The 10,833-nt window shown below is 33.1% G+C and overlaps 4 protein-coding genes across 4 annotated transcripts; 2 read left to right on the plus strand and 2 right to left on the minus strand.

Moving 5' to 3' along the window:
* Positions 1-33: 33 nt before the first annotated feature.
* Positions 34-1,852, minus strand: LOC134833938 (glutathione S-transferase C-terminal domain-containing protein homolog). Its single transcript, XM_063848449.1, has 2 exons — positions 1,481-1,852; positions 34-1,414 (listed from the first exon to the last, which is right to left on the minus strand). Exons 1-2 carry the CDS (start codon positions 1,771-1,773, stop codon positions 34-36), a joined length of 1,674 nt encoding a protein of 557 aa, XP_063704519.1. The 5' UTR covers positions 1,774-1,852.
* Positions 1,853-2,089: 237 nt separating this feature from the next.
* LOC134838046 (tRNA (adenine(37)-N6)-methyltransferase) lies at positions 2,090-3,304 on the plus strand. The gene is made up of 2 exons (XM_063853491.1): positions 2,090-2,229; positions 2,286-3,304. Exons 1-2 carry the CDS (start codon positions 2,156-2,158, stop codon positions 3,274-3,276), a joined length of 1,065 nt encoding a protein of 354 aa, XP_063709561.1. The 5' UTR covers positions 2,090-2,155; the 3' UTR covers positions 3,277-3,304.
* A 1,409-nt stretch (positions 3,305-4,713) lies between these two features.
* LOC134833948 (membrane-bound transcription factor site-2 protease) lies at positions 4,714-6,457 on the minus strand. The gene is made up of 2 exons (XM_063848461.1): positions 6,307-6,457; positions 4,714-6,240 (listed from the first exon to the last, which is right to left on the minus strand). The coding sequence occupies exons 1-2, from the start codon at positions 6,379-6,381 to the stop codon at positions 4,834-4,836; spliced, it is 1,482 nt and encodes a 493-aa protein (XP_063704531.1). The 5' UTR covers positions 6,382-6,457; the 3' UTR covers positions 4,714-4,833.
* Positions 6,458-7,322: 865 nt separating this feature from the next.
* LOC134827940 (CCR4-NOT transcription complex subunit 9) lies at positions 7,323-10,653 on the plus strand. The gene is made up of 5 exons (XM_063840848.1): positions 7,323-7,532; positions 8,159-8,539; positions 8,606-8,800; positions 8,858-8,949; positions 10,268-10,653. The coding sequence occupies exons 1-5, from the start codon at positions 7,458-7,460 to the stop codon at positions 10,431-10,433; spliced, it is 909 nt and encodes a 302-aa protein (XP_063696918.1). The 5' UTR covers positions 7,323-7,457; the 3' UTR covers positions 10,434-10,653.
* Positions 10,654-10,833: the final 180 nt, after the last annotated feature.

Below are 10,833 nucleotides of genomic sequence, written 5' to 3' on the forward strand. Positions count from 1 at the left end.
AATTTAGCTAATAATTGCTAATTTTCTTTTATTTCATGATTTTTCAACGAATCCCACGAGTAATCGATTTTTCGGCGTACAACTTTCCGGATGTAATCTCTTTAAAATTACCTTATATCCGAGTTCTTCAGCTTTTAACTTGCGATCGGTGTCAATAATATCCGTACAAATACTTCCTTGTTCATCGAGATCATTTTCCTCCATGCCTGGGAGTGGTTCGTGACCTTGATCCGCGCAATGAGCGATCGTAATAATATCATCATAGGTGATTTTTTCTCTAAAAACTCGGCTTTGAGGGTATTTTGTGACCGGCGTTTCACTAATTTTCCCATAGCAGCATGGAGAACATGTGAAATTTGCTCGTTTTTCCCAACATTTTGCTAAAACGATGTCAGTTGCGGAGCCACAAGCATGCAAAGAAACGCCCGTCGTGAAATTTCCATTGAAATAATTGATATTTCCCAAGAAAAATGAGACATTGGTGAGTTTTAGCTTTGAAACCCAAGCACGGGCGCGAACTACAAGCGACTCCTCGTTGTTGTCTAAGAGAATAACTTGACATTTCGGAAGGAGACAAGCGATGAGGATGCCCAAATGACCCGTGCCGCAACAAAAATCCACGATAATGTCACCCGGTTTTGAAATACGAACGACTTCGATTGCCATACTTTCGAGTTGTTGTTGTTTCCGCAGCATTCTCTTGTCTGGCAGGTCCCCATTGAAGGGATTTACCTCCGTTGGCAGTGATTTCCAGTCAAAATTGTTGCAATATCCTTCGGGATTTTTACTGCTATAGTCGATTTTTAGCTCAGAAAGTTTTTCTAAGGCACTTTCGACGTCTTTTTGTACGGTATACTTTTGAATAACTCCCGCTCGTTTCGCTTCGATTTTATAAAATGTACTTTTACGCACTTCTTTTGTGATGCGACAATCGATTATTTTACTCCCATTAATGATATTCGTGCGAGATAATACTTTTCCAAAGTCCTTTTCTAACAAAGGCTCGACATTTCCGAACCATTCGAGGGTATGAGGCACTTTGGTTCGTAAATTATCGCGTCCAATACTGTCGAAAATTAAATTGTACGAGATCCAGACAATTATATCGAGGATCGTCAATTGATGAGAATCAATAAAACGCACTTCATCGTCGTTATCAGCCTTTTGCCGTAAGTATTTTGGCATGTTATGAACCTTCAATGGCAGTGAAAGATGCATTTCAAGTCGTAAAAGTTCCTCTGGAATATCCCAAAAACTCTCTTTGGTACAAAAATGTATCTCATGAAGGCATTTTGGTAATTCTACTTCACATAATTTGGTCCACGGTGAGGCGTCGCTCGGAGTATTGAGACTTCTTTGACGAAATCCGAGCAATTGGAGGTCACTTTTTTCATCAGTGCTTTTGATAAGTTGTCTAAAATGGTAAAAAATCATCAAAATAATTAATTTTTCTTTAAAAATTCAAATTAAAAAACATTACCGACAAACACAACAAAACCCAGAAATCCCAACGTTGTCAATTCTCAACGATGGAAGCTCACATGCGGTCACCCACGATTCTTGTTCATGTTCCAAACTGTATTCGAGGTCTTCCAGAAGGATCCAATAACCGATGCGATCAATTTTCTCTCGTAATACAAACAAAATTTGTACTTTTTCGGCAAGTTTGAGGTATCGATGCATGAACAGCGGAAAAATTGACTCTAAACTGACAAAGGCTCGAGTGTCATCTTCCTTCAGTGGCTTCAAGAGTTGCAAATACAACTGAATCATCGTTGCTTCCTACAATTTATGTCGAAAAATTAATTTTTTATTGAATTTTTTCTAATTTTTCGAAAAAACTTGTGCTTCAAAATTGTTTATTTAGGAAAGTGTAATTTTAAAAAGTGTTTCACGTCCCATATTTTTAAATTTTTCAACATTTTTGACCAAATTTGACTAAAAATTTTAAAAAAATATTTGAATAAAATTTTTAAAAAAATTTTTAATTACAAAAATAATCTCAGGAAATTGTGAAAAAATAATTTTCCTTTAAAAATTGAATTAAAAAATATTTTTTTAAAATTGTACTTGCCTGAAGTGAGACGAATGAAATTGATACAATTTGTTTTGATTTTCGGATTCAGTGAAAATTTTCACGAAAGTTGGTTGAAAAATGGCAAATATTGAAGAAATTGAATTACTTCGACGACAATTGACTGCTGCAAGAAACGAAATTAAGAATTTACGGTAAATTTTGTGATTTTTCAGTCGTAAAAATAATTATAAAAATAATTTTCTTTTAGACAAGAGATACAATCCTTAAGTCACGTTCAACGAAAAGAAATCGAAAAGGTCCGACAAGCTCTCAAAACTCACAAATGTCCCACCTGCAACTCAATTTCAAGCGTTGAACACGAAAATAGTACAAATTCCAACTCACCTGATGGTGCAACCGGCAACGATGACGACAACGACGACTCGACAATCAAATTCAAGCCAATTGGAGTTATTCGCACACAATTCCCGGAAAAACGTTGCCTACCTCGTCAAGCAATTCTGGGCGCCGGATTCTTATCAAAAATGGAATTCCTTCCCTCGGTCTTTACAAATCCGGAACATTCGATCGAAGGATTGTCTGAATTCTCGCACATTTGGCTCATTTATCACTTTCATCGGAACACGTCGCATCCCAAAGCGAAAGTTTGTCCGCCACGCTTGGAAGGAAAGCGAACCGGAGTGTTTAGTACGAGATCGCCGCATCGTCCCTGCCCGATCGGCTTAAGTTTAGTCGAATTAGATCACATTCAGGACAATTGCATTTACTTCAAAGGCACCGATATGGTCGATGGCACTCCGGTTCTCGATATAAAGCCTTACATTCCGCATTACGACAATCCCGAGTTAGTTTACGAGCCAAATCTGAATGACACACCGAATAATTTGATGGAAATTTGTCGTGAAGCGCCCGATGGCGAGGAAAATGTGAGTAATTCGCAGCCACAAATGCAACAACCATCATCGCCAGCAGTCAAAATACCCGATTGGATAGCAGCTGGAACGAAATTTAATGTCACTTTTAGCGAAAATGCGGTGCAGCAGGGAAGAGAGCTGTGCGTTGATGAGCAGGCGTTGAGAAATGTTCTGAAAAGTGATCCGAGATCTGTTTATCTCAAGACGAGATACGGTTCGGAAGTGTATACTTTTCAATTGGGAGAGAATATGGTCTCTGTTAAGTTTGACGATACGCAAAAGAAGGCACATGTGCTGCAAATTAAGAAAAATGTGATTGAATAAATAAATTGATGGAAATGCTTTGCAGTGTCTATCGAATATGCTTTAAAAAAATATTTTTTTCTTACACGTTAAGACTTAAAAAAGGTAAAAAGTTGATTTTTACGTCAAAATAACTTATGACTTAAATGACTTAAGCTTAGGAATAAGTCTAATTAAGTTAAATACAAAAACTTAAATTTTGAAAAAGTTTTAAAAAAAACTAATTTGCGGTTTAAAAGTCAAATTTAACTGATTTTCTTGTTTGACTTAAGCTTAAGTCAAAATTTTTCTGATTAATTTGCTTGAGTTTAATAAAAAAAATCATATTAAGTCAAACATGAAAACTAAAATTTGCAAAATGTTTGTTAAAAAAATTAATTTTGACTACAAAATTGGTTAAAAATTTCAAATATAATTGGATAAAAGTCAAAATTGAAGCTTAAGTCAAAAATTTTCTGATTAAGTTTCTTAAGTTTAAGCTTAAGTCACATAATTTTTTTTAAGTTTGAATAAGAAAAAATTATTTAGAGGAAAATTTTCAAAAAATTTAATAATTTTTACTCTCATCAAAAATTATTGAAACCAAAATTGCATAAATTTACGACTTAAAAGAAACTTAAGAGACTTAAACTTCAGTAAAAATAAAAAACAAAACTTTTGACTTAAGCTTAAGTTTAATAATTAATCAAAAATTGATAAGTTTTTGTCTTTTCATATAAATTTTGGGAAAATATGTAATTTATTTTTTGAAAATATTGGATTTTTTTTCATTAATTTGACTTAAGTTAATGTGAATTAACTATAACTTAAGCTTAAGTCGCTCAATTAAGTTAAAACTTTAAAAAATTGAATTATTTTAGACTATAAACTTTAATAATTTTAAAATTTTGACTAAAACTTACTTGTAAAATATTCAATTTTGTTCCTTCATGCAACGTTCAAATATTTCAAACCTTAAAAGAATTCAGTATTCAGACGTGAAACATCATAAAATTCAGCCAATGTATTGAAAATTGTGATATTTTTCGCCTGGGATAAGCAAATAAAATTTTAAAAATAAACATTGATGAAAATCTCCGAATTTTCTTTCATTCTGGCGTCTTTCCTACTTCAAGACATCCAAAAATGAGCAAAGTTGTGAAAACTCAGTTGACTCTAAAGCAGGTTTGTATCAAAAAATTTCTTGAAATCTCCTAATTTCCTAATTTTTCTTTAAATTTTTCAGTTCATGCTCCGACAAGAAGTCCTCAAACTGTACAGAGATATTTTCCGGACCATCAGAAAAGTACCCGACGTTAATTCACGAGAGGAATTGAAGCACTGGGCAAGGAGCGACTTTCGTCAACACCAATCCGTCAAAGAACCGGAAGCAATAAAATCCTTCTTGCAAATCGGATATCGTTCGTTGAAGGAATTACAAACAAGTTTAGAGCTCAGTGGACACACGTAACATTTTTCTTAGCATATTAGTTTATTTTGTTTTAATTCTTAAATGTTTTTTTTTTTTTTTAAATAAATAAAAGCGAAAATCTGAATGCACTCAGGATAATTTTTTATGGCATTTTTTTTGGTAAATTTTTACCACAAGTGACCAATTAGAGAGATCCACAGTGTTTTGGTGACAAGAATGAACAGAATCACAGTACCAAAAGTGTTGATACCCAATGCCATCATGTCTTTGCGATGTTTGTCATTGGGAAATCGGGGATTTTTAAAGTTGTGAAGCAGTGCATGGACCAAATGTTGTCCGTCAAAGCCGTAACAAGGCATCGCATTGATGCTCGCGAGTCCGAATGAGAAAACGATGAGGTAACGTAACATTAAACTGATGCTGTCGGCGATATGTGGTGAGAACCAAGAAGTTTTTGGTACAAATTCCGACACTTTTACATTGCGACTAAAGTCGTTCGAGTGCCCGATGTAGATCATGTCGTTCTGGTACCATCGTTGCAGTTGGAGAATCGTTGTGGAATTGTCCAGGATCGGTTTGAAGCATTGTCCTTCGCGACAACGATGTTTTCTGCTGCAATACCCGGATGAATGTTCTATACTACTCCGAATATCGAGACACATAAATTGCGGAAGCTCCGTATCGTCATCAAATTTCTCCAAGATATGCTCGAAACAAATTGCTTTTTTGTTTTTTGGGTCGCAACAGTCGATAATTTGGTTGTTGTGTGAAACTAAGACAGATTCGTCGTTGGCACGAACAAAATCTGTCGAAAGACAATAAGCCGGTTGATATTGAATCGCTTCCTGCAAGCAATTGAACCACGTTTTGATACTTCGGACCTTGCAATCGTTGATATGAGTGATGATGTCATGTACATGCAAGCCCTTATTGCCCGCCGAAACCGGAGATCTCGGTCGAATACTCGTCACTATCACGGAATCATTGATATTGTAGAAAGAAGATGCCAGTTGTGGCACACTGGCGAGTATCAGATAGCAAATCATCCCCGTTACGATATTATGCCAGATTCCAGCGCACAGAATTTTCAACCTTTTCCATATCCGTAAGCCACTCATGTACTCCTGATCTACTTCCGTGTAAGCGAATGGCAGAAAAAATACCAAATGCACACCAAACGCTCTCGTGGGCACATCTTCCAAGGCAGCAGCAATCGCATGTCCCAGTTCATGCGTTACACTACAAACGATCAACGCAATCACGTAATATGGAATCTCCTCAATTGGCAGTGTCACAAAGGGCAGCACAACTTGCAGTTTCACACTTTCCCCCAGCACGGAATTCTTCGGAGGCGTGTAAAAAACGGAAATTAGCAATAAAATTGTCACAGTTGGGAGAATTATGAGCGTCACGTAAACGCCAATGTCGAAACTCTTCGAAAGAAGTCGCGGACAAATATATCGCCATTTCAAGATGAGCCGATTAAAGGCCGTTGTGTGCCACTGAAGACGAAAAAATTTGATAGAAATGCCAGTTTTGCGCAAGAAGGCATCGTAAGGGTGATGCATGCAACTCTAAAATGGTAAAATATTAATTTTTGCATTAAAAATTCATTAAAATTGAAAAAATTAAAAAGTTACCTTGAATACCGAGTCGAAAAACAAGAGCATCAAATACAGCACGGACACAACAACGATCAAGGAGAATAATTCCATGATTTTTTATGGCATTTTCTCCGGGTTTTCTTCTGAATTTTCACGAGATTTTCATCCGGTGTCTTTGTTGTGTTCCTTTTTCCGTCCCAGTACTCAATTTTGGTTGTTTTTAAGCCCACTCAACACGAAATTTTTGCAATAGCCAATGATGTCAAAAGTGAATACTCAAATTTCGAGAGCTATTTAAATATTTTTTAAAATTTTTTGTTTAAATATTTTTATTACATAAATTTTAGTTCATATTATTTTCAAATTTGAACTCAAAAATGAAGAAAAATCTAACTTTTTTTTCCACAAATTTAAATTTTTGAAAAAAGAAATAATTTTGATCACGTGACCTACATTTTTTCATCGAATTTTCAATAGAGGAAGACTTATTTGGGCAAATTTAGTACGTTTTTCACGTGATTTTAACGAAAACTGTAATTTTTCATGATTTTTTATTTAAAAAAATTTCCATTTTTATATATAACTGGCGGTACCCGTAGACTTCGTTCGCCGTTACGCGTCAAAAATCCACTTTCGTAACTATGCAATCAATTTGACTTTTAAAAATATAAAAATTTTGGGAAAAATTATGCAACGAATTTAAGTTTTTAATAAAAGATCGTAGAGTTCTTCTCAATTTTACACATTTCAATTTCCATTCCAAAACCTCTTTTTAGCTTATCCTTACACACTTCAAAAAACTTCGAAAAGATTCGTGAATCAGAATTTGCATGATGGAGTTTCAAAATTTGTATGAATTTTAATTTAATTTTTAGAATTTAATTTTTCTTGAATTTTTTCAACAAAATTGGTAAAAAAAAATGAAAATATTAAAATTATTCGCCTTAATAAATAATAAATACCTTCTCCCCTCGAGATATATAAAATTCGAGCTTCAATATCGCAAATAAATAGAAAACTCGTATTCGCAACGTATTCACTTTTAACATCACTATCAACAGCAGCAAAAACTCGACGACGGCCATTAAACTAATTTTACAAAGCAAATTCCAGTCGAAAAAACGCTTCAGCACTGTATTTAACGCCGCCACGACGAAAATTGAACATTTGCAAAGCTGGAAAAGGTAATGGGGAAACGTAAAAATCAACCAGCGATGGAAGGCGATGCATTATCCGACTCTGAAAGTGGTGACTTGGATTCGGTAAGTACCACAAAAATTCACTCCATTTCTTTGCGTATTTTTTTTTTATAATCGCGTATTATTGATTGATGATGTTTTGCTTTCGTCGACGTCGTTGTCGTAGTCGGTATCGGGGTCTTCGGTGTTGTTGTTGCAATAAATAACAAGCGAAAATCGTATTGTTCCCGTTTGGCACACAGACACGGGTGTGTTTTTTTTTTTTGCTATAATTAGATAACATATTAAAGAAGAATTTTACGGTAAATAAAAAAATGGAATTCTTGTCGGTATGAGTCTCTTTATGTCGTCATCGCGTCGTTGTGTAGCCAAAGATGGAACCGATTTGCTAATTTAACACGCGCCAGAGTGTTTTTCGGGAAATTCTGTGCTACACACAACAAGCGAAATGCGTAGATTTTCGGTGACCTTGAATCTTTGTCAAAATTTATGTAAATTTGTACGTGAAATAAAAAAAAGTAGAAGCAGCGATCGTGTTTACGAGCAATAATCATAACAAAATAAATAACAAGTAAAACTATGAGGGCGTTTATGTAACTACTATTTTGTGTGTGTTTTTTACATTCTATTTATATTCTTGTTTTTCTCGTATTTTTAATAATAATCGTCTCATTTTTCCCCGAACGCAGGTCTATCAGTGGATCAATGAATTATCGAACCCCGAAACGCGTGAAAATGCGTTGCTACTGCTAAGTAAGAAGCGAGAAAGTGTACCTGATCTTGCGCCGATGCTATGGCACAGTTTTGGCACAATAGCGGCCTTGCTGCAGGAAATTATCAACATTTATCCATCAATTAATCCGCCAACGCTGACGGCGCACCAGTCAAATCGCGTATGCAATGCCCTGGCACTCCTGCAGTGCGTTGCCTCGCATCCCGAAACCAGATCTGTGTTCTTACAAGCTCATATCCCACTCTTTCTCTATCCATTTCTACATACAACGTCCAAAACGAGGCCATTTGAATATTTACGCTTAACCAGTTTGGGTGTCATTGGAGCGCTTGTTAAGGTAATTTCTCTATTTTCTCTCATTTTTTCAAATTTTTAATAAAATTTTAATTTTTTTCTTTTTTAGACTGATGAACAAGAAGTCATTACATTCTTATTAACTACCGAAATCATACCACTATGTTTAAGGATTATGGAATCTGGATCAGAATTGAGTAAAACTGTTGCTACATTTATATTACAAAAGATTTTACTAGACGACAGTGGACTGTCATACATTTGTTACACTTATGATAGGTTTTCTCATGTCGCAATCATTTTGGTAAGTTCTCAAAATGACATTTTTAATAACAAAAATTGCAAAAATTTCTATTTTTAGGCTAAAATGGTCATTACACTTGGAAAAGAACCCTCAGCTCGCCTACTTAAACATGTTGTAAGGTGCTATTTGAGACTGTCCGATAACCCAAGGTAAGTTTTTTTTACCAATTCAAATTGTCTTCTAAATGAAAATCCAAAAATAAAGTCCAAAATTTTAAATTACAAAATGATTTTTGAATTTTTAATTAATTAAAAACTAAATTTTTTTCATCAAAAAAAAGTTTTGAAATACTTTTTCATACAAAATGACAAAATTTTAACAATTTTTGACCGTTGATCAACATTTTTGCTGTTTTTTAATAATCTTCTTTGAAACTTTCAAACTAAAAATTGATTTAAGATCATTTTGAGTTAAAAATTGAAAAAATTAAATTTCATAAAAAATAACTGTCGAAAAAATTTGAAAAAAAAAAATTAGTAATTTTATGAAAAATTTTTTTTAGAGAAGAAAATTTAAGTTAAAATATGATTTTCAAATTAAAATAATTGAAAATTTTTTATAAATTTTTTTGAAAATGTCTGAAAAATTATGAGAATACAACAAAAAATGATCAATTTTGATAAAATTTTTATTTTTTTTTTTATTTTACCAAAATTGGATTTTTTTTTTCAAAAATGGGGCATCGGACTTTATTTTTGATTTTCGTTTGGAGCAGCCTTAATTAATTTTTCCAAAAAAATGTTTCAAATTGTCTTCTAATTTGTTCGAAAAGTTCAAGATTTTCTATTTTTATGGTCCAAAATATTGTTTAAATTACAAAATAATTTTTAAATGATTTCAGAGAAAATAAAGCAAAAAATTGAAAAATAATTTTTAACAAAAAAAAACTTGAAAAAAAAAAATTAAAAACATCAGTTCACTGATTTTTAAAAAAATATTTTTAACGAAGGAAATTTTTTATAATATATCATTTTCAATGCAAAAAATCTTTTAAATTTTTTTTTGACCTTATTTGTAAAACAAATTTTTATATTTTTTGGCGCACAGTTTTTCCCTTCTCCTCGAGGCTGGCTTGTTTCATTCTTTATAGTTTGTTTATTTTTCGTTTTCCTCGGAGCAGACTTGTTTCATACTTTATAGTTATGCAAATAAACACAAAAATCGCTAATTTTTGTGAATTTTTTAACTTTTTTTTTTATTATTTTGCCCCATTGGATTTTTGACTTAAAAAATTTGGGACAAAAATTATTAAATAAATTTCGTTCTTACATCTCGTTTAAATTCTTTTTTGAACATTTAAGCTCTTTTAAATACAAAAATTAAAAATTTTAGAACATTTTCTTTAAAATTATCATTTTTTCGCTTCTACATAAAATTTCGAGGTCCAAAATATAAATTTGAAACATTTTCGCAAATTTTTAGTAAAAATTGCACAATTTACTAACAATTTTTTCTCTATTTTTTCAGAGCTCGTGAAGCACTCCGCCAATGTCTCCCAGACCAGTTGCGTGACGGCACTTTCGCAGCATGCCTACAGGAGGACAACTCCACAAAACACTGGTTAGCCTTGCTAATCAAAAATTTGGAGCCCGTTCAAGGTGGCGGCGAGGGTCTCGTGTTTGCCCAATCGTAATAATTTGCTCGCACGTCACATTTGTAAAGTAAAAAAAAGTTAAACGAAAAGCCACGCTAAATGATAATAATTAAAAGATATTCTTTTTTTTTTTGACATGATTCTGTTCTCGCAAAGCATGTGACAGACTCAGCCTGTTATTTAGCCAACGAACAGAGAATAAGTTTTTAATTTCAGAGAAATAATAATTATTTTACTATATGAGAAAAAAAACAGAAAATACTTAATCACCATCATAGAGAGCATGAAAACTCGAAAACAGTGTATCAATGCAGAAAATATGATAATAATACTTGAGATTGTTTCAATCAATAATAATTAAACAAAAAAAATAAATAAATAATAATTTGTAGTGAAAAACAAAACGGAAATTAATAAAAGCATAAGTAAAGTTTTTAAG

This window comes from Culicoides brevitarsis, chromosome 1, assembly GCF_036172545.1.
Source record: "Culicoides brevitarsis isolate CSIRO-B50_1 chromosome 1, AGI_CSIRO_Cbre_v1, whole genome shotgun sequence".
In the NCBI taxonomy this organism is placed as follows: Eukaryota; Metazoa; Arthropoda; class Insecta; order Diptera; family Ceratopogonidae; genus Culicoides; species Culicoides brevitarsis.

Bases quoted from the DNA above. Each gene is read 5' to 3' on its own strand.
- LOC134838046 (XM_063853491.1), top strand. From the start codon at position 2,156: ATGGCAAATATTGAAGAAATTGAATTACTTCGACGACAATTGACTGCT. The intron at 2,230-2,285 runs GTAAATTTTGTG...ATTTTCTTTTAG, and splicing joins AACGAAATTAAGAATTTACG to ACAAGAGATACAATCCTTAA.
- LOC134833948 (XM_063848461.1), bottom strand. From the start codon at position 6,381: ATGGAATTATTCTCCTTGATCGTTGTTGTGTCCGTGCTGTATTTGATG. The intron at 6,241-6,306 runs GTAACTTTTTAA...TTACCATTTTAG, and splicing joins TTTTCGACTCGGTATTCAAG to AGTTGCATGCATCACCCTTA.
- LOC134833938 (XM_063848449.1), bottom strand. From the start codon at position 1,773: ATGATTCAGTTGTATTTGCAACTCTTGAAGCCACTGAAGGAAGATGAC. The intron at 1,415-1,480 runs GTAATGTTTTTT...TTACCATTTTAG, and splicing joins GGGTTTTGTTGTGTTTGTCG to ACAACTTATCAAAAGCACTG.
- LOC134827940 (XM_063840848.1), top strand. From the start codon at position 7,458: ATGGGGAAACGTAAAAATCAACCAGCGATGGAAGGCGATGCATTATCC. The intron at 7,533-8,158 runs GTAAGTACCACA...CCCCGAACGCAG, and splicing joins AAAGTGGTGACTTGGATTCG to GTCTATCAGTGGATCAATGA. The intron at 8,540-8,605 runs GTAATTTCTCTA...TTTCTTTTTTAG, and splicing joins TCATTGGAGCGCTTGTTAAG to ACTGATGAACAAGAAGTCAT.